Source organism: the organism of the source record quoted next, unplaced genomic scaffold (assembly GCF_019419815.1).
Source record: "Pyrus x bretschneideri cultivar Hongxiangsu unplaced genomic scaffold, Pyrus_bretschneideri_v1 Contig3, whole genome shotgun sequence".
NCBI lineage: Eukaryota > Viridiplantae > Streptophyta > Magnoliopsida > Rosales > Rosaceae > Pyrus > Pyrus x bretschneideri.
The window spans coordinates 6918081-6939886 of record NW_025999612.1 but is presented as its reverse complement, the minus strand read 5'-3'; the positions used below and the strand labels follow the sequence as shown (position 1 = coordinate 6939886).

Genomic DNA, 21806 nt, shown 5'->3' with positions numbered 1-21806 from the left:
AGCTTCAAGATGGTGGTGGTGGCATCGAAAAACTCCACCGGAGTTGGCCGAAATCGGCCTTGGAAAATGGACTCGTGGTGGGTGCGGGTGGACGGGAAGCCACTTCCTTTTCCTTTTTTTTTTTTTTTTTTTTTCTTTCTTTCCTCCATTTCTGATTGGGCTTCCCCCACAAAGTGGGGATTTAATTTAAATAAACACTAAACCTTGAATAACCAATTTCGAACGTCCGTAACTATACCGTTATAATCCGGACTCACAAACGTCTTTCGCCTTTACGTTCGTACCAATGAGTACTATGAGGATATGCTAAAAGAATAAGTCTCACATCTCTCAAGTCGATGGTCAACGGAAGTCAAAGTCCTTACCTCTAGGGCAATTTCGTAAATTCACACTTTTAAAATAAAATAAAAACGTAAAATTTGGAACGGGTTGTCACAAAATTTAACCCATTATATATCAAAATGAAGATAGGAGAGTGTAAAACAAGATTTTACCTATCTGGAAACCTAATGGTTGCCGAAGATGGCCGGAAAATAGACTGAAAGGTGATTAGTCTACTAGAAAACTGGAAAACTTGCCGAAAACTGGGTAAACTTTAAACGTTCATAACTTCTTCAATATTAGATACTTTTGACGTTATGCCTATTTTTGTCATTATACAAAGATACAACACTTTTATATTAATATTCACTAAAGGATTTTATATTGCTTTTTATGCTCACAACAATTTTAAAAATATAGTTTACCAAATGCTTAGCCACTTTACTTTACATCTAATTATTCTTAAAGCATAACAGAAGCTGTTTTTATTTTTATTTTATTTTATTTATTAAAGCGCAGCAATCCGATAGTCTTCGTGGTTTATAGGCATGTTCTTGCCATGGTTTTGGTTGGACCATTTGCTTATGTGCTTGAAAGTTAAGCATTCTTGCCGTTTTCAGACTTTCTTCTTGCACAAGAAACAACGAAAACTAATTTGGTATTGGATGTACTGAGTGTGAGAATGTGGGACTCTTGAGAATGAATTCCACATTGATGAGAGGAGGGACCCTATATGGGCTTATAAGAGGTTGGGCTACTCTCCATATTGTCAATTGGTTTTATGGTGGAACCTCAATTTTTTTCATAGTATCAGAGCAAGTTGGCTTATGTGTGAAGCCCAATGGCCACACCTGCTCCACATCACGCAATTCATGTTGTCCACGTGTTTGGCTTGAAAATTTGCCACACGTGATGGGGCATGTGAGAATGTGAACATAAAAGAGTCTCACATTGGGGAAAGGAGAAACCTCGCTTGAAAATTCGCCACTAGTGACGGGGGGTGTGAGAATGTGAATGTAAAAGAGTATCACATTGGTAAAATGAGAAACCTTGCTTGAAAATTCGCTACACGTGATAGGGCGTGTGAGAATATGAATGTAAAACAGTCTCACATTGATGAAAGGAGAAACCTTGCAAGGGCTTATAAGAGGTTGGGCTACTTCCTACATTGCCAATTAGTTTTATGGTGAAATCTCAACTTTCTTCACTGAGCAGAAGTAGAGGCCTTCGCTCTCGTTTTTGGTAGCTACAAAGGTTTTCATGCTCTTAATGTTTGGGTCTACCATCTATCTGAATGTATAGCCAAAAGGTTTTCATGCTCTTAATGTTTGGGTCTACCATTTAGTTGAAAGGTTTTTATGCTCTCAATGTTTGGGTTTACCATCTATCTGAATGTATACTTTGTTGGTTTATCATGCTTCTCTAACAATTACCTTTAATTAACCTGAACCCTAAGCTTGTTATGTGGCTCTGATACTACATGTAAGATATATTCTGAAATCATAACAACATGACATTCGAATCACAAATATATCAAATCAATATAAAATAGAGATCGACTAATTATATTAAACTTATCTGTAGCGTACGGAAGACATGGTTATGAAGATGAAGTCATTGATCCTTGCGAACAAAGTGAACAAAGTAGAAGTAGTCTTCTACTTCCAATACCTCTCAATGAACTCTACTATCGAAATAGGTTTGTAGTTTTTGTGAGTTTCGGTTGGTATGGAAGCAGGACTGCTCCTTGGTTTTATAGCTGTGGTTTTCAACCAATTCCTTCCTATTATTGGAAAGGATATCAACCTAAATCATGTGAAATTAATTAGAGTCCCATCATGACTCTCATTCCTTGTATTTACTTAATAAAGGCCCTTAATTGATTGCATATAATTAGGACTCCAATATGTTTATTTCCTTAAGACACCGAGAGTCCTAGAGATTTCATTAACTTGTATGCCAAGTCAACTATCTTCTCAATAATTCTCAACAGAATTCATTGCCATTCACAAAATGGTTTTACATTCTCCCAATGTCAATGAGAATACCTCAACGAGGTAAACATATATGGTGATCACTTGAGTCCACTAAAGTATGCAATCATACCTTTCAAGAAACTTGTCACTTTGAGATTAAGTGCAAAACCAAAGAAAACAAGGCACACATTGGACAGTTCCTTGCACTCCATGATTACATGCACACTTAATTCAAAGCACTATGTTACTAACAAAGTCATGATATCAATAGCTAATAGTCAAAACATTAGCTCACAATAGTCGAACTGAAAATATGAAAATATATTTCAGTACAAAAGTAGTTCACAAAAGAACTCCAAGGTTGGTAACAAAATCCAACTTTTCCGTTAATTTAGAATATAATAAGAGAACAAGTAAAATACGACATACTGGTTACAAAATCAAGACCTCTTATTAAAACTTATGAACAAAATTTAAACAAAATTTACTCTTAAAGTATCATCCACTAACACTTCAAAATTTCAATATAAAAGGTAATCTTTTATTCCCACTAATTAAAAGAGATAAAAAATATACACACAAATTATTACTCCCACTGCTTAATAGAGTAATAAAAATTATAAATGCCTGAAATGAAACAGATACCTTACAAATAGTCCCACTAACAAAGCATAGGTCATGGGATCTACAATCATAAAATTTGTGAGCTAACACTTTTATTCCAGATATCTGTAGGGAAGTGATTCTTGTGACTGAAAACTATACAAAATAATTTGGTCAATTTTGTTCATCTAACATTTGACAAAAATAGAAAACTTTAACTAATTGTTTTCTTATTGCATCAAAAGCATATAATCCCATAATCATCTTTGAACAGAAACTAATTATATTAAGTTTGCATAGCTAAAACATAAAATACAAGGGAAAATGTAAATAGCTTCAACACTTTTGAGCATATGAACTATATACAATATTGTCAATTTCATGTTTCACTATACATTGATTTATTGTTGTACTAAATAAAAAAACATTTTTGAGCAGATTAATTATCCATCAATAATATATAAATCACAAGTTCAATTTCTTGAACAACAAACAAGAATTAATAAGTAAAACACTTATGAGCAGAATGTACCCATTAATCCTCTTGAATATGAATCTGGTTGTATTGTATTTATCAGCTCAATATTGATAAAAAGAATAGTGATTCAAACTAAAACTTCATGCAAGTTAGTTGCATATAACAAATATAAACAAATATGATGATTTACGTTTTATCTACGCATGCAAAATCGATGAGTGTGAAGCCTATAATATATTATTTCTCCCACTTGGGCAAACACACCTCAAAATTACAAGGTTGATAAATAAAAAATTTCATAGATAAAAACATAAATAATGATCACGATTTTTATTTTTTTATTTTAGTATTCGAGAAGACATACATATGTGAATATTAAAAAAATTAGGGTAAATTACATTTTACCCCCTCAGGTTTGTGGTAGATTTCAATTCCTTACAACATTATTAAAATATTTCACCTTCATACCTCATGTACTATTTTATTTCAATATAATACATCTGTTACATTTTTCATCCATTGGTCTGTTAAGAGCTGACGTGGCTGCCACGTGGCAAAACAATAAATTTTTATACATTACAAATATTATAATATTAACCCTATTAAAAAATAAAAAATAATAAAAAATAAAAAACCCAAAAATCCTTCTCCGCAACCCACATCCACCCCACCCCACCCATCTCTTCCTTCCCATCCGTCCATCCCCTCCACCCCTTCATCCCCTCTATCCGACACATCCTTCCGCACCACCAACTTGGACGACCTCCTCCTCTTCGATCCTTCCAACCTCGACCTCTCCTGCCTCGCCTCCCCCAACCTCTTGCCATGTTTCTCAAGTCCGACGACTCCTCGGGGGGCCAACCACCTAACCCTTTCTCCTCGACCCCCAATCCCACCGCTTCCGGCTCCACTGCCACTGCTGCCCACCTCCGGAGCCTCTCCGTCTACTCTGACTTTTTCGACCGCCTGGGCAGGACTCTCTACGGGTTTGGGGGGTTAGGTTATTAGGGTTTCGGAGTGGGGATTTTGTAAATGGGAGTTGCAGAGAGGTGAGGGGGAAGGAAGGGGATCTGGGTTTAGGTTTTTTTTATCTTTTTAACTAGGGTTAATATTATAATATTTTTAATGTATAAAATTTTTTTTTTTTTTACCACGTGGCAGCCACATCAACACAAATGTGACAGTCATGTCAGCTCTTAATGGACCAATGGATGGAAAATGTAACAGATGTATTATATTGAAATAAAATAGTACGTGAGGTATGAAAATGAAATGTTTTAAAGATGTTGTAAGGAATTGAAATCGACCCCAAACCTGAAGGGGTAAAATGTAATTTATCCTAATTTTTTAAATATTCACATATGTATGTCTTCTTGAATACTAAAATGTATGTCTTCCCAAGACTAAATAATTCACCAAAAATTTATTTTTTCTCCAATGTGTATGAAAATTTCCAGAAATAAAGTAGACATATAACTTTATTGTCAGCCAAAATTCCTTGATTTTGCGATTTTAAAAGTGGGCTAAAAATAAAATCGAAATGGAATTTGCTGCAGAAACCACATAATTCTACAGGACTGTCCTGAGATTAAAAAATTCACCAATAATTCGTTTTCAAACCAATGCTAATGAAAATTTTCAAATTTGAAATGAATATCTCAATGTATATCATACTAAAATTTCATGAATTTATAAATTACATAAATATATCAAAATAATATTACAAACACACTATTTTGCAGAAGTCTGCAGAATTCCAGCAACATGGTATCACACTTAAAAATTTACCATAAATCCATTTCTTGTCCAAAATATGGGAAAAAAAATACCAGCGTCTACAATCCATTTGATATTACAACATGACAAAATTTCATAATATTTGGAGTTATGGAAGTCTATCAAGCCTAGGTTATTGACATGAATGGTTTTCCTTATGAAAATTACATCAGTTATATAGAACACTAAAAGTAATATTCATTGCAATAATAGAAGCAACTATCATTTCATAGAGAAATAACCAGAACCAAAAATTACTTATTCATTTGCATATGCACTATAAGGATAAGAATCGAAAAATGCAAAATTGAAATAATCCCAAATGAAAACACTATATTTGCTCAGAAAATGAAAACACTATAATGATGCATAAAATCCAAATTTGAGAATTAAAATATATAATTAATTCCTTTTAATGAGACTTTAAGGTAGACACAACTTTGGCTGTTAGTTACAAGATTATAATCATACCCCCATAATAATTATAGTTTGAAAATATTATAATTTAGCATGATTAATTTCGACAAAAGGTTAGGCAAAAATAATTCACACCACAGTTGAATTTCTTACAAAATTAAAAAGCCCAATACGAACCGACTGAAAGCAATTCATAATAATATAATTAACCACACATCAAAATTATGACAGCAAGCAGTCCTTCATAATACAATAATTTGTTTATATATACGTAAGTTGCCAAATAGTTTCACCTATCGGTTCATCAGAAAACAAACAAATGCCTTTTAGAACATGTTAATTAACAATAGTAAATCTAAATTTTAAGGCATGAAAGCATGAAATCCAATACAATATTCATCCTGAAACCTCACATCTGCAAGGGTTAATTCAATAATTTGACAGAATCCTAACAGAGAACAGCCCAAAACATAAGCAAACTAAGCATAAATTTTAAATTTTTTAAAGGCTAAATTTTGCAACGCAGTAATTATCAACTTGATCAATTTTTAGATGGAGAAATTAAATAAGAAAATAAAGGTTGATTGCCCATAATCAACGACACCTTTATCTAATTCTCAATTTAGTTGGAACCAAAAGCTTAATTTTAACTCAACCAAATTAGGTAGACTAAATTGCGAGATTTTATACCTTTTTAGAGAGAATTCTTCCTAAAAAACGCCGAATGTATCCAAGAAACGGAGTTATGTGAGAGAGAACTAAAAACCTCACACATGAGGGAGAAGACCCCGTACTGTGTTTCAACGCCATATCTCACCTTTTTTTTTAATTAATAATAATTAAATAGAATTATTGCATCTAAATTGATAATAAGAGGATTATATAAGAAATCCAAATATCATCCAAGATTAGGTTTGGTCAAACGCCATCAAAACCTGCAATTATTTTACAAAATTTCTTGCAATTCGAAAAGAAACCATGTCATAATGCAATTCGAAACGAAATTTTCTTTTCACTGTGAAGTACGAAAACAATACTGACCTTGATTATACACATGCTTTTATTCTTCCACAAAATATAAACATAATAAACTTAGTTATTACGCTGATTGATACAAAATTGTGGAAGCATGTTAACTGATTTCATAGGATCAAAGAGTAGAAAACATCCAACCAAAACAATATTATGTAGGCAAACAATTACCTTTAATTAACCCGAACCCTAAGCTTGTTATGTGGCTCTGATACTACATGTAAGACATATTTTGAAATCATAACAACATGACATTCGAATCACAATATATATCAAGTCAATATAAAATAGAGATTGACTAATTATATTAAACTTATCTGTAGAGTACGGAAGACATGGTTATGAAGATGAAGTCATTGATCCTTGCAAACAAAGTGAACAAAGTAGAAGTAGTCTTCTACTTCCAATACCTCTCAATGAACTCTACTATTGAAATAGGTTTGTAGTTTTCGTGAGTTTCGGTTGGTATGGAAGCAGGACTGCTCCTTGGTTTTATAGCTGTGGTTTTCAACCAATTCCTTCCTATTATTGGAAAGGATATCAACCTAAATCATGTCAAATCAATTAGAGTCCCATCATGACTCTCATTCCTTGTATTTACTTAATAAAGGCCCTTAATTGATTGCATGTAATTAGGACTCCAATATGTTTATTTCCTTAAGACACCGAGAGTCCTAGAGATTTCATTAACTTGTATGCCAAGTCAACTATTCTCTCAATAATTCTCGGCATAATTCATTGCCATTCACAAAATGGTTTTACACGCCTTTCCTTTGATTTCATGTACGGTTTCCTGTTCTGTAATTTGCTTACTTCAGGATGGAGAAATTGAAGATTAGAAGCGCTCGGGGCCAAGCGAAGGTGGCTCACACACTTCTCTGCATCCGCGGTTCTCTTGTTTCCACATTCTGGAAAGGAGGATACCTGTTTTAAGGTGTCGAGAAGCCACCAATTAAAATTTTCAATGCTGAGCACAGTTTGTTGGCGAGATCAAGCATGATGAGTCACATTGCTTGCAGTGCATACTCCAGGTGACTACATACTCGATTCAAGATGACACCGTTTATACAAATATAATGTCAAAATTAAATTATATTTGTCCAACTTTGGTTTCTTGTTTGGCAGGATTTCATCATCAGAATATAGCCAGCTCCATTGTCACTAACCACTATGATATTCCATTTTGCGTCGCTGCAATCTTCTTTTCTCGCCCTACTTTTCGTAAGAAATCCAATTTCATAGACTGGAGTGGAACATGACGCTTTTAGCCATTTTCTACTGCGTCAGCGTTTTCTTCCATATATTAATCCTTGATTCGATTTCTTCTGTTCCTTCTTATTTGGATAAGATATATTTGAATCTGTAATAAGTTCAAGTTTCCGTTTGATCATTTTGCAACAGGGAGTTGTGACCACAGCATTAGTCTATTACCTCCAAACACGGTGCATCAGTCACAGACTCACAAGGGACCAGTTTTTGCAGCTATGTTTACTCGACTTCAAGTCATCATGGTGGGAGTGTTTTCGGCCATTGCTTTCGCAGAGCGACTACATTTTGGCAGGTAAACGAAATAACACAAATACCTTTCACCCTTTCCCTTCGTTGGTTCTACCAGAGCAGTTCGTCCTAAAAAATCTGAAGTGTTGTGTGCAGCTTGATTGGAGCCAGTCATAAGATTTTTGAGGCCCTGGGTTATGCCCAAAAATATGCCCTAACTCTATAGAATAAAAATTATTTGTTTTTGTAAGTGGTCCTTTACCACAGTGGTGGAGAGGAGTATTGTACTTGCATTACGACATGAGTTTGAACCCGGTCAGCTCCCTAATCTAACATTTAATCTACCAAATCTATCATTTGACAATATATATATATATATATATATATATATATTTATATTATTTGTTTTCACATGAAGGACTTCGATAAAATTATACCTAGAAAAACACTTCAAACTCAATAATTTAGAGACACAAAAAAATCAATTTATTTTGGATTGAGAGACAGGAACCAACAAACCTCGGGCTTAAAAGTAGATAGCTGGTGAGTTTTATTTCCCTTCTATTTGAACTTTTAAAGTAGGGTTAATCTCTGTTTACTACCCTGAAGTTTCGTGGTTTTCAACATTTGGTCTATGAAGTTTTTTTCATCCAAGAGTCATACCTCAAGTCTTAATTTTGGGACAGTTTCATACATCCGTTTAGTTTTCCGTTAGAACTTCTGTTAAGTGATGACATGGCGCTTACATGGACAATAACTGAGCGCCAAGTGTCAATATGGGTCCACTTCAATATAAAAAAATTAAAAAAACACAAACAAACAAAAAAAGAAAAATGAAAAACCCACCCGTCTTCTACCTCCCCCAACCCCCTCCCTTCCTTCTTCCCTTTGCAACCTGCACCCTCTCCCCCAACCTTCTTTCACCCCGCACTTCAATTTTCTAGTTTGATTTATTTGAGCGATAGTATTCAATTTTCCAGAGGTTTGACCAGTTGTACTTTTTACAGACTCAGACACACCGTACCCCACCCCCCCTAAATTTTCTTTCTTTTGTTCCCTCCCTGGCTCCTTCGTTCGGTCAGCTTCCCCTTTCATCCTATTCTCCGACATCGTTTCGTCCCTTCTCCTTTCTCTTTCACTCCCTAAATTCCTTTCTAAGCCCCTCTTCGTTTTTAAACATGTCGTCGGTCTCTCCGCAACCAGCTTCCCAACAGTCTATAGCTTTGAGCTCAGTTTCTTCTTTGCTTAGAGTCAAAGATTAGAATTGGAAGTCTTAGGGTTTCAGCAGATCTGCGCCGCATAGTGTAGATGGGGATAAGAGAGAGGGAGGGTGGGATCTGGGTTGGGATGGCCGACAGTTTTAGAGGGGATCCCTACGGCGAGCTTGCAGCGCCGGCGTCTCAGCATTAACCCAGAGGCCGTAGTAATAAATCAAAGAACCCATAATGTTGAAGCCATGACTCCAAAACATGGCTGTCTATCCTTCGAGGTTCTGCAGTCCCCCAAAAGGTCATGGCATGGTTAAGAAATTCGAGGAACCCAGTCCTCGGGAACCTTCCTTCTGCAAAATCAAATAAACAAACCCTCGAGCAACTCACAGCTTTGCCGCAATCCCAACACTTGCAGCTACCAACCTGCGACCTTTAGCATCTCGTCTCTCTCACCATTTTAAAATCGAACAACAACTGCACCTCTTTTGCAAACCCGCGACTACCAATCCACACTTGCAGCCACTACAAATTTTAGCCTCAACCCACGACCTTCAATGTGTTGATAGGGATAAGAGAGAAGGAGGGTGGGATCTGGGTTGTGTGGATCTGGGTTGGGGGAAGGCGGAAGCAGGGAAGAAAGGTGAGGGAGATAAAGGGTGGGTCCCTCATGCAAAAAAAATATTAAATGATTTTATTTTTTTAGTTTTTAATATTTAATTAAATAATTTTAATTTCCATGTGGACCTCTTAATGACACGTGGTGCCCAGTCATTGTTCACATGGGCACCAGGTCATCAGTTAACGGAAGACTTAACAGCCAGACTAACGGATGTATGAGATTGTCCCAAAATTATCACTTTAGGTATGACTCTAGGATGAAAAAACCTTCATGTACTAAATGTTGAAAATCACGAAACTTGAGGGTAGTAAATTCAGATTTAGTACTTTATAAAATTGTGAGGTGTTTTTTCTTATTTACTAACTTTGTCAATATGAGACTAAAAAATAATCATATTTTTTAGTCTTTTATTGATATGTATAAGCAATGAATCAATACTAAATTAAAACCTTGGTGATATGTTATATGATATTGAAAATTTGGTCTACACATTAATCTTTGTTGAAGGTAGACTCTGCAACCAACATAGCTATTAGCTAGTAATTAAAAAGAGATTAACAATTAAATAGAAATTCATAAAAATTGAAATGAATAAATGTGGACATTGCATTTCGAACTCAGGACCTCTCATTAATATTAAACAACAACAAAAATTGCTTATGATTAAACTTTCTTGGTTTTTTTAACCAAATTTTATAAATTTTATACTCTTATAAAAAGAAATTCATACAAAAAGGAAAGTAAAAAAACAAGCATAGCATTTGAATCCAAACTCAAGACCTTCTCATTAATTTTAAACAACAAAAACCATCAGTTCTAACTAAACTTTTTGGTCATTGTACCAAATTTTATAAATTTATATTGTTATGAAAACATATATAAATATACTACCTTAATAATTTTGGTACCCCTAATTTTTTTTTAACCCTGAATTATCGCTCAGCCCGCACTGGACATGGGCCGGCCCTGATTGGAACATTTCTTAGTATTTCGGGCCTTTCTGTGGGGAAAGAGGAAAGAAAGTCTTGTTGCTTAATACGCATCAGATATAGAAAAAGTGACACTTGACGATAATGAAGTGCTGGAGTTTTCACGGCTATCATCATTAAGACAAGTTTGTTATTTTCACGGTTGGATCATAGACAACAGGTGATGTAAGAAACATTAAGTTTTAGTATGATGCGGAAAATCAGTCACTCAAAATCCCTATGAACTTGTTTATACATATCAATAAGAGAAATTGATCTTCTTTTCTTTCACGGTGTCATTTCACACAAACCGAACTGATCTATTTTGTGTTCTCCATATTGGCAGAGATTCTAACATGTGACCAAGAAATATACCTATATATTAAAGATATTGTTGTAAAATCAGCAGTGTGTGCAGTGGAATAAATAAATAAGACACAAAATTTACGAGGTTGCTCTACAGTCAGTGTGACTGGAGTACGTCCTCAGAGCAGCAATGGTGCTTTCATTTATAATCTAGAATAATAAGATTACAAAGACTCTCACTATTCTCTCCTCTCCTCTTCCTCTCTTTTGTCTCTCTCTCTTTCATCTTCCTTCCTCTCTCTTTCTTTCACAATCTCTTCCGTGAACTTATCACATTGATGTTGTGTGGGGTTTGTATTTATATAGAAAATAGGAGTAGTGTGCAACAAGCTTTAGTAGGCAATGGAACACAGCCCTTATTCCCACTTGTAGCTTAGTGGATTAGTGGCCATCGTGGACATCCACCATATTTACAACAGATATACCTAATTAATATTTCTCTCATTCCACGACACACACATGACAAAGAAACTATCATATTGTGCCTACGAAACAATTGGATTTTGGACGAGCATGTCACTAGTAGTTCAATTTTCTCATAAGGAGAAAGTGGTATATCTGCAATTCAGAAAATATGGTAACTTTTTACTTTTTTATTTATTTTTATTTTGTGCGTCTCTCTCTTTAGTTTTGAATAATATTATTCACACACCTAATTTTTCCTCTCACACATTCTTGTTAATTTTTTGTTATTGATCCTCCTCAATTCATTTAATTTGATGTCACTGTTCTTTGGTAAACTGATTGTGGATTCCACTATCTAATGAATGAACTCAAAAGAAGTGGCTGAAGTTGATCCTTCACGGTTATAGAAACACCATTAAAACTCGAAGCATATCATCCGCATTTCAAATTAGCACAAAAAAAGTTTGATATCCATGAAAGGATGCACTCACTACTTGGCGATGGTACTGGTTCAGTTGATTTACGGCGGATCAGACGTCCTCATAAAATTATCCCTTCAGGATGGACTCAATCCGATTGTCTTTGTGGTTTACAGGCATGTTCTTGCCATGGTTTTTATAGGACCATTTGCTTATGTGCTTGAAAGGTAAACATTCTTGCCGTTGTCCGACTTTCTTCTTGTACAAGAAACAGCGAAAACTAATTCGACAGTGTATGTGCTGAGCAGGAAGCAGAGGCCTTCGTTCTCAATTTCGGCAGCTGCAAATATTTTCCTGCTTGCGTTGTTAGGGCCTACCATCTTTGTGAATGTATACTGTGCTGGTTTGACATACACTTCTGCAACAGTTGCAAGTGCCTTAAGTAATGTTATCCCCACGTTGACGTTTCTGACGGCAGTTCTTCTCGGGTATATTCCACGCCTTTGCCTTTGATTTCTTCTAAGGTTTCCTGTTCTGTAATTTGCTTACCTTCATTCAGGATGGAGAAACTGAAGATTAGAAGCGCTCGAGGCCAAGCGAAGGTGGCCGGTACAATTTTCTGCATCGGTGGTTCTCTTATTTTCACATTCTGGAAAGGAGGATACCTGTTGAAAGGTGTCGAAAAGCCACTGATAAATGTTTACGATTATGACGCCGAGAAGTATATTGGCCAGACCAAGCATGTTCACGAAAACTGGATCAAGGGTTCTGCTCTTATTCTGATTAGCTACATTGCGTGGAGTGCGTGGCTAATCCTCCAGGTGATCAGAAACTCGATTCAAGATGGCACCTTTTATACAAATACTAGCTTCTTGCCACAAGCGCTCACTTTTTTAGTTTAGTCTTAACTATTTTTTTGGATATTTTCACTTTATTTGAAGAAAAAAAACTTAATTTATAGTTTATAATTTAAATTTTTTTTTAAAGGTTAATAACTCTGTAGAATTGTAATTGTATTCATTTCAATTGATAATACAAGGTACAATATTCTAGTGGATAAGATGTTGAGTTCCTACCCATGCGTTCCGGGTTCAAAACTCCTCCCTCTTCTTCGAAATTGAGTTATTTGTTAAACTTTGGCATTTTTTGCTCCACAGGCTGCGGTGTCCAAAGTCTACCCTGCGCCATTGTCACTAACCACCTTAATGTGCTTTTTTGCATCGCTGCAATCTTCTTTCCTCGCCCTGTTTTTTGCTAGAAATCCAAGCTCATGGAGACTGGAGTGGAACCTGCAGCTTTTAACCATCATCTACTTCGTGAGCGCTTTCTTCCATATATCGTACTTATAAGATCTGTTCAACTACATAAATTGTGTAAAAAAAAAACAGGACCATATATTTGCTGTTGTGAGACATATTTTCTATAATCTTTACCATCGTATTTGTTTTATGCACATCTTTAAAACATAATCCTTAATATTATTTTGTCTTTCCTTGTTGGGATGAGATATATATGAATCTGTAAAAAGTTCAAGTCTTCATCCGATCCTTTTGCAATAGGGAGTTCTGACCACAGCGTTAGTCTATTACCTGCAAGCATGGTGCATCAGTCACAAGGGACCAGTTTTTGCAGCTATGTTTAGTCCACTTCAAGCCATTACAGTGGCAGTGTTTTCGGCCATTGCTTTCGCAGAGCGACTTCACTTTGGCAGGTAAACCGAAGAACGCATACACTTTCTCCCATTTCCGTCTTACTGCTTTCACATATGGCAATTCCTTTGTCGGTGCTACCAGAGTAGTTCTTCCTAAAAAATCTGAACTTTTTTTTTGTACAGCTTGATTGGAGCACTTCTCATTATTGTGGGACTTTACTGTGTGCTGTGGGGAAAGAGGAAAGACAGTCTTGCTAAACATGGAGAGATTGAAAAAGTGAGGCTCGACGATATTAAAGTGCTGGAGATTTCCATGAATGATATTTCAGTAGTCAATTCTGTTACTAGAGAAGAAACATGATCATGGAGACATGTTCGTTTTCTTTCGCGGTCAGATCTTAAAGAATTGTTGATGTAAGAAAAGTTGTGTTATATCATTATGCAGAAATTCAGAGAATTATTTCTTATTTGTATAATCTCTAGTTCCAACAATCCATAGGAACATATTGCTACACATCGATCAACAAGAGAAATCCTTCTATGCTTTCGGGGAGTTTTTTATGTCAATCATAAACCAGAATTTCACATCATTTTTCAGTAGCCTCTCAACAGCTTCATTTGCATCCTGACTTTGAATTATTATTTCGATCATCAGATGGATTCCATGAGCAGGACAGAAACCGATAATTCCTTTGTGTATCCTTTGTTCTGCCCATTTCACTGCCGGAAATGGTTTTTATGCCTGCCAAAAAGGTCAATGCACGGTGTTCATTACCCAAGAATTTGGCTTTCATGTTTCCCCAACGTGGTTACTGTATACCACATTATAATCCCAGCAGTTTGTTTTTTTTATACCAGCGATGTTCTACTTAAAACTAATCTCAATCTCATTGGAGCATATCCTCTATAGTTAATTTGCTACATCCACTTAACAAGGTGAAAAGTTAAATTTAACTAAACAAACCATTTGTTTTGTTTCAGTCTCTTGTTTAAAATGAGAATTGTGATGACAATTATTCATTTCATTGACACAATAAGAAAGTTTCATGTCACTGTGACACTTAATGAGAGAGATACTAACAACGATGTATCTTTAATCTATAGGTGTATCTCTCGATTACATGTTAGCTACAATCTCCTCAAATAGAGAACACCACTGAAATTATTTTCCACTAGCTAAACTATAAGATGTGTTGTCATGCACGAACTCAGAAGAAGTGGCTGGGGCTGATCCTTCACAGTTACAAAAAAAACCCGATTAAAACTTGAAGCACAAGAAAGTTTGATATCCATGGAAGGATGCACTCATTATTACTTGGCAATGGCACTGGTTCAGCTGGTATACGGCGGATCAAATGTCCTCATAAAGTTCTTCCTTCAGGAAGGACTCAATCCGATTGTCTTTGTGGTTTACAGGCATGTTCTTGCCATGGTTTTGCTTAGACCATTTGCTTATGTGCTTGAAAGGTAAGCATTCTTGCCATTTTTCAGACTTTCTTCTTGTACAAGAAACAGCGAAAACTAATTTGGTAGTGGATGTGCTGTGGGAAAGGGGAAACACAATCTTGTTGCTCAACACGCAGCAGAGATTGAACAAGTGACACTTGGCGATAATGAAGTGCTGGAGATTTTCATGAATGAAATTTCAGTAATCAATCCTGTCAGTAGAGAAAGGCCATGATCATGAAGACAAGTTCGTTATTTCACGGTCTGATCATAAACAACATTGATGTAAGACACAATGAGTTTTAGTTTGACGCGTCAGTCACTCAAAATCCATATGAACTTGTTGATACATATCAAGAAGAGAAATTGATCTTCTTTTCTTTCATGGTGTCATTTCACTTGATCTTCTTTTCTTTCATGGTGTCATTTCACACAAACTGAACCAATCTTTTTTGTCCTCTCCATATTGGCGAAGATTCTAACATGTGACCGGGAGAGATACCTAGCTAAATATTGAGATATACCTAATTAATATTTCTTTCATTCACATGTCACACACATGACAAAGAAATATATATCATATTGTGCCAATGAAAAAAATGGTTCAATAATTTCTTGACAAAAAAAAAAGGAATTTTGCAGGAGCATGTCACAAGTAGTTCAATTTTCTCATAAGGAGAAAGTGGTATATCTGCAATTAAGAAATATAATAACTTTTTACTTTATTTATTTATTTTATTTTGTGCATCTCTCTTTAGTTTTTGGATAGTGCTATAACATACTCAATTTTACCTCCGACACATTCTTGTTAATTTTTTGTCATTCATCTTTTTCAATTCATTCGATTTGGCGGCCACAAATTGAAAGGGGTGTGTGATAAGTAAAATGAGTGTCTAGAAAGCACTACCCCTAGTTTTTGCTTTATTTTTGTTAGGGGGAAGGAAAATCGGTGGAGATTGAACCCACACTAGAATACATAAGTATGCTTGCTTTCTGCCACTGGTTTGGGGATAGATATATAGTTGGTTCCTTCCTTGAATGATTCCAAAAGTTGATTTCATATTTCCACCATCCAAAGACGATGTCACTGTTCTTTGGTAAACTGATTGTGGATTCCACTAGCTAACGAATGAACTCAAAAGAAGTGGCTGAAGTTGCCCCACGGACATCCATAACGTAGCCCAATAGAATCCTAACCAAATTCTCCTATAATAACAAAATCCTTCTATGTTGGGGGGAGGGTGTTTTACCTTAATTTGCCCTTGTTTAATAAATTGTTTTTTTTTTAAGCTGTAAGAGGTGAGGGGTAATTTTGATATCACCAAATCTGACTTCTTCGTTTATATATAGAGATAAAGTCGAAATTTAGTTATTTGTTCAACTTTGGCTTTTTTCTCCACAGGCTGCGGTGTCCAAGGTCTACCCTGCGCCATTGTCACTAACCAGCATAATGTGCTTTTTTGCATCGCTGCAATCTTCTTTCCTCACCCTGTTTTATGTTAGAAATTCAAGCTCATGGAGACTGGAGTGAGATCTATTCAACGACAAACTGTGAAAAACAACGGGACCATATATTTGCTGTCGTGAGACATATTTTCTATGATCTTTATCATCGTACTTGTTTTATACATCTTTAAAACATAATCCTTAATGCACTTTTGTCTTCCGTTGTTGGGATAAAATATAATTGAATCTGTAAAAAGTTCGAGCCTTCATCCGACCCTTTTGCAATGGGGAGTTCTGAATACAGCATTAGTCTATTACCTGCAAGCATGGTGCATCAGTCACAAGGTACCAATTTTTCCAGCTATGTTTAGTCCACTTAGTGCCATTGTAGTGGCAGTATTTTCGGCAATTGCTTTTGCAGAGCGACTTTACTTTGGCAGGTAAACCGAAGAACACGAATACTTTCTCCCCATTCTATCTTGCTGCTTTCACATATCGCAATTCCTTCACCGGTGCTACCAGAGTAGTTCTTCCTAGAAATCTGAACTCTTTTTTTCGTACAGTTTGATTGAAGCACTTCTCATTATTGTGGGACTTTACTGTGTGCAGTGGGGAACGAGGAAAGACAGTATTGTTGCTGAACATGGAGAGCATGAAAAAGTGACGCTCGGCGATATTAAGGAGCTGGAGATTTCCATGAAAGATAATTCAGTAGTCAATCCTGTCACTAGAGAAGAAACGTTGGATCATCAACAACGGTTGGTGTAAGAAACATTGAGTTTAGTATGACGCGGAGAATCAATCACTCAAAATCCATATGAAGCAATAATATTTACCCTAATTACACAGACTCAAATAAGTAACAAATCCCTCTTATTGCATACAATAGTCAACTCACTGACACTCTCTCTCATGTTGGTGCACAAATGTCCTTGATGCCCAACTTGTCAAGTGAGTTGTAGAAGGCTTGACTCGCAACAGCCTTTTTTAGAATATCTCCACCTCCATGTGTTTAATCCTGTCATGTTGGATTGGATTATAAGAAATATTAATAGAGGCTTTATTATTACAAAACAGATCTGATGCAGGCGTTGGTAGGTACCCAAGCTCAGCAAGTAACCTCCAAAGCCATAATAACTCACATACCCCTTTCGCCATACCTTCGTAGTCCGCTTATGCGCTTGACAACGCCACTACTTTCTGTTTTTTACTCCTCCAGGTTACTAGTTTACCTCCCACAAATGGTAAAGTATCCCGAAGGAGACAACCGATCACTAAATCTCCGGCCCAATTTGCATCAATATAGCCGTTCACTTGAAGGTGTCCATTCTAAGAAAACATGATGCCTCAACTTGGTGCCGACTTCAAGTAGCGGAGAATTCGTCCAACTGCACTCATGTGTTCCTCACTCGGAGAGTGCGTAAATTGGCTGACAATACTTACTGTATAGGTAAAGTTTGTCTCATGTGTGATAGGTAGATTAAGCGTGTCCAACCAACCTTTGATAGCGATCTTTGTTGGAATTTGATCAGGATACACGGTTCTGCCAACAAATCCAAGACATTTTTTTTGAGACAAAAATATGCCTCATTTCGATTGAGCCACTTCTATACCCAAAAAATATTTTAAGTCCCCCAAGATCTTTCATTTCGAACTCGGTCGCATATTCTTTCAACCTTGAAATTTCTTCCACATCATCGCTCGTTACAATCATACCATCCACATAAATAATCAGTGCTATCAACTACCCATTCAATGTTTTATGAACAATATATAATCAGAGTTGCTTTGTTTGAACCCATATTTTCTCATGGTCGTCCGAAACCTTCCAAACCATGCCCGAGGTGATTGCTTCAACCCATACAAGGCGCCATCGAAGTTGCAACTATTCATGAATTTGATCTTCATTGCAATTTTGCAACTAACAATCTAAAAGTATTCATCAATAGAAAATGCTCAATTGCACTAGTTTTCAGAAGACCAATCCAGTTTTTTATGTAGATAATTCAACGACCATTTCGTCTCGTCACACCTTCATTTTGTTGGAATAACTTCCGAGTTCAAAATCTCACGGTGTTGTTAATCTTCTATACTTTTTCTACAAGAGCGATAATCGAGGAGGGAGATTCGAATACAAAACTCCAGGTGCAAGATACTACACTATTAGCTGCATAATTTACAAACCTCTTACACGAAGATGCAGTTACCAAATAGCCCATGAACTTGTAGTTCACTTTCAATTTGTTCATTGAACAATTTTTTTCGGAAAAATTGGGACTTGAACCATGAAAATTAGTCAATCTCCCCCCATCATATTTGATACAAAACAATGATAAAAAGGGGTTTATCAGTCGCACGATGGGACGCAATCGTTCTACTCATTGACTTCACCAACAGGTTGTGTAATCCATTCTACAATCCTTGAGATTGATGGTAACACAAATATTGAATTCAGTCATGCTAGAATTAAAACAACACCGCCATCAACATTATTTCAATGATCCAATCTGTCAACCTAAATTATACAAGCAAATGTAATCACTACTTGACCAAGTCCAACGGAAAAGAGAATGAAACTGAGAGAATAGTCTTTTCAAAACGACCATAGATTAGTGAAACGCCACTGATAGCAACATGAGTAGGAAAGGGAAAAGTTGATTCATACAGCAAAAGGGAGAACTGAAATTGCGATGGAACACACTAAGCAAGGGTTCCAGGCCGAAAGTGAAGGCTTGGACAGAGTCACAAACCTATTTCTTTTGCTTCTTCCGCTTAATGGAAGGCTTCCTATGTTGCAGCCTTACTGCTGATGATTCTCTAAATTGAGTAACTTCAGCGTCTTCAGGCAGTGTGCATAATAAGAATTTTTTGGTCGAACCAACTTGGTTGGGGAACAGCTTCAGCATCTTCCTTCCCCTCATCCATTTAAGCATTATCTTCATGTGTGTTTTGCTCATCAATCCATTGACACCCAATTCCTGAATTTTGCAAATAAAACCCTTTTTCAGAAACATGAACTTATGGAATTTCAGACAATTAACTTTATATTCCACATTTTTTCTTTAATCTTGAATAAAGGGTGACCCCAAGCCAACAAGGCTTCCCATTTTGCAAGGGTCCCGGGGGGTGATCGTACGCAAGTTACCCTTGCTTTGCAAAGAGGTTGTTTCCACCACATTTTTTTATCTTGAATAAGGAAAGAAATATATGTCCTTTTCTTTTTGCTGGAGGGGTGATAACAAGAAAAGCCACTGAAAACTTGAAATGAAAGGAACGCATAAAACATATTTCCTGGTACCTCTTACAGTGTAAACCGCCTAGATATCAGTAGACCGGGTACCTCTTACATTGTAAACCGCCTCAGTTTGATAAGGAACGGTTATCAGAAAACCAAACCTAGATATGGTTGCTTTCTAATTCTATAACCAGAATAGTAGCATTCAAAACATCTTAAATGATTTATACAGACAAAATGACCAGTTATGCATCTGATTTCTCACATTATAAAAATCAGTCTAAGGCAAGAGGTAAAACAGAAAAGTTTTGTGAACTACTACAAGAACATGTATGCATAAGGACGAAATCAAAAGTCACTGCACTGTAATTCTATCATTGCTGTATCACAAATACCAAAAAGTTAAACATAAAATCTAGGAGTATGATAAATCTCAACATAGGTTTTATCATTTCTAATAGAATATCTCAAGTTTAAAAGCTTTAAGTGGTGAATTAATATTTGGTTTAGCATAATAAAAACGGGGACCCTGTGTTTTATGCTCTGAAGCTTACATCCCCTGTGGTTTCAGCAGTTCTATTTATATTCTTAAATGTTAGTATGAACATAAACCGTTCAAGTTACTTCTAAAATGGCAGCTTCACCTTACAAACTGAAAATTTTACCTGGTTTTGGTAGAAACTTCACCTTATAAAGCCCTCAATCTCCTATCCCCTTAAAACTGTTGAATAGAAATTTAAAAAGTTCATATTAGGATGAACAGATAGATAACCATCCTCCTATGCTACCGCACACAATAAGATGCATGGCAGACTTCAAACTTCAATGCCCACAACAGTCACACTAGCAAGTATAGCCAGCCAACAATACAATTAAGTAACGGAAAGTGTGACCAGTACTTTCTCATTATTGCAATTCAAGTTATCCTAATCTAACCAGTGGCAAGTAAGCCTACTCCTTGCTGTATTAACATAGCTATATGAAGCACTTGAAGCTAGATTACATGACTCCAAACACCAAATACACAAACTGAAATCCGGTTTTTTGACATACCCAATTGATAAAATGTCATCACAAAACTAGGCATAGCGATTACAATGAAAATGCCTGAATGGGAAGAGTAAATTTTTCAGCTTTATCAAATTCACATATATGAAGAAAAAAAAAAATGAAAGGGAAAAAAAAAAAGCAGCTCTTCACAGAAAGGGTGATAAACCTTAGCCTGAACCCAAGTATTGGGGATGGTGAGAGGTCCATGCTGTTTGACGACATCGTATAGATCACGAGCGATAGAATTAGCCTCAGGGAAGCTCACTTTTGGATTGATTTTCCTCAGATTCTCCGCGCGGCTCCGGGAGAAATGCCTTACAAACGCCGCGGCGGTTGTAATAAGACCGCTTCCGGTCGAAGTAGAACCCCTTAACGCGCCGCCGGCGAACCACATCTTCCGATTCGACGAATTCACGACGCAATCGCTCCTTTTCCGTCAGTTCGTCTTCTCAGACTGGAAACTGGAATTAGAACAGGGGTTTAGCGGAAGCTAAAAACCCTCTTTCATCAGGAACGGAGCACGTGAGAAACACGTGCATTTGTAGTTCGAATTTTTTATGTCGTTTAAGACTGCTGTCGTTTTTTGGGAACACTCGTTTCCCTATTTCTAGCTCATGGATTTTTTTAATACATCGATATTTTTACACTAAGAGAAAAGGAAGTTCGGTTAAGTCACATAATGGGCAGTCTAATTAGGTATCAAAGTTGTCATCCATGAGATTCGAACCTAAGACCTCTCACTTCCAAGTGAAGAGGAATATCATTAGATCGTAGTACTGAGTGACAGCTCATAGATTTAATGAAGGGAAATTTTAAAGAATAATAAAGAGACACACGAAGAAAAGGGTTATAACTTATAAGTTAGGGTACCCTATAAGTTACTAGTCTCT

The 21806-nt window shown here is 36.2% G+C and overlaps 2 protein-coding genes and 1 pseudogene across 2 annotated transcripts; 2 read left to right on the top strand and 1 right to left on the bottom strand.

Annotated features, from left to right (window-relative positions):
• The first annotated feature begins 4203 nt into the window (after window positions 1-4203).
• LOC108867499 lies at window positions 4204-8168 on the top strand (annotated as a pseudogene).
• Window positions 8169-11833: 3665 nt separating this feature from the next.
• LOC103950744 (WAT1-related protein At5g64700) lies at window positions 11834-14270 on the top strand. The gene is made up of 6 exons (XM_009361971.3): window positions 11834-12315; window positions 12397-12576; window positions 12648-12909; window positions 13246-13404; window positions 13648-13799; window positions 13923-14270. Exons 1-6 carry the CDS (start codon window positions 12143-12145, stop codon window positions 14098-14100), a joined length of 1104 nt encoding a protein of 367 aa, XP_009360246.2. The 5' UTR covers window positions 11834-12142; the 3' UTR covers window positions 14101-14270.
• Window positions 14271-19097: 4827 nt separating this feature from the next.
• On the bottom strand, window positions 19098-21401 carry LOC103950742. Its single transcript, XM_009361969.3, has 2 exons — window positions 21083-21401; window positions 19098-19609 (listed from the first exon to the last, which is right to left on the bottom strand). The coding sequence occupies exons 1-2, from the start codon at window positions 21308-21310 to the stop codon at window positions 19382-19384; spliced, it is 456 nt and encodes a 151-aa protein (XP_009360244.1). The 5' UTR covers window positions 21311-21401; the 3' UTR covers window positions 19098-19381.
• Between the last annotated feature and the right edge of the window lie 405 nt (window positions 21402-21806).

What these genes read in the sequence shown, in the direction of transcription:
- LOC103950744 (XM_009361971.3), top strand. Translation starts at nt 12,143, where the DNA reads ATGAAAGGATGCACTCACTACTTGGCGATGGTACTGGTTCAGTTGATT. An exon ending in GTGCGTGGCTAATCCTCCAG is followed by an intron (nt 12,910 to 13,245) that starts GTGATCAGAAAC and finishes TTTGCTCCACAG; the next exon opens with GCTGCGGTGTCCAAAGTCTA. An exon ending in TTTTAACCATCATCTACTTC is followed by an intron (nt 13,405 to 13,647) that starts GTGAGCGCTTTC and finishes CTTTTGCAATAG; the next exon opens with GGAGTTCTGACCACAGCGTT.
- LOC103950742 (XM_009361969.3), bottom strand. Translation starts at nt 21,310, where the DNA reads ATGTGGTTCGCCGGCGGCGCGTTAAGGGGTTCTACTTCGACCGGAAGC. An exon ending in ATACTTGGGTTCAGGCTAAG is followed by an intron (nt 19,610 to 21,082) that starts GTTTATCACCCT and finishes TGCAAAATTCAG; the next exon opens with GAATTGGGTGTCAATGGATT.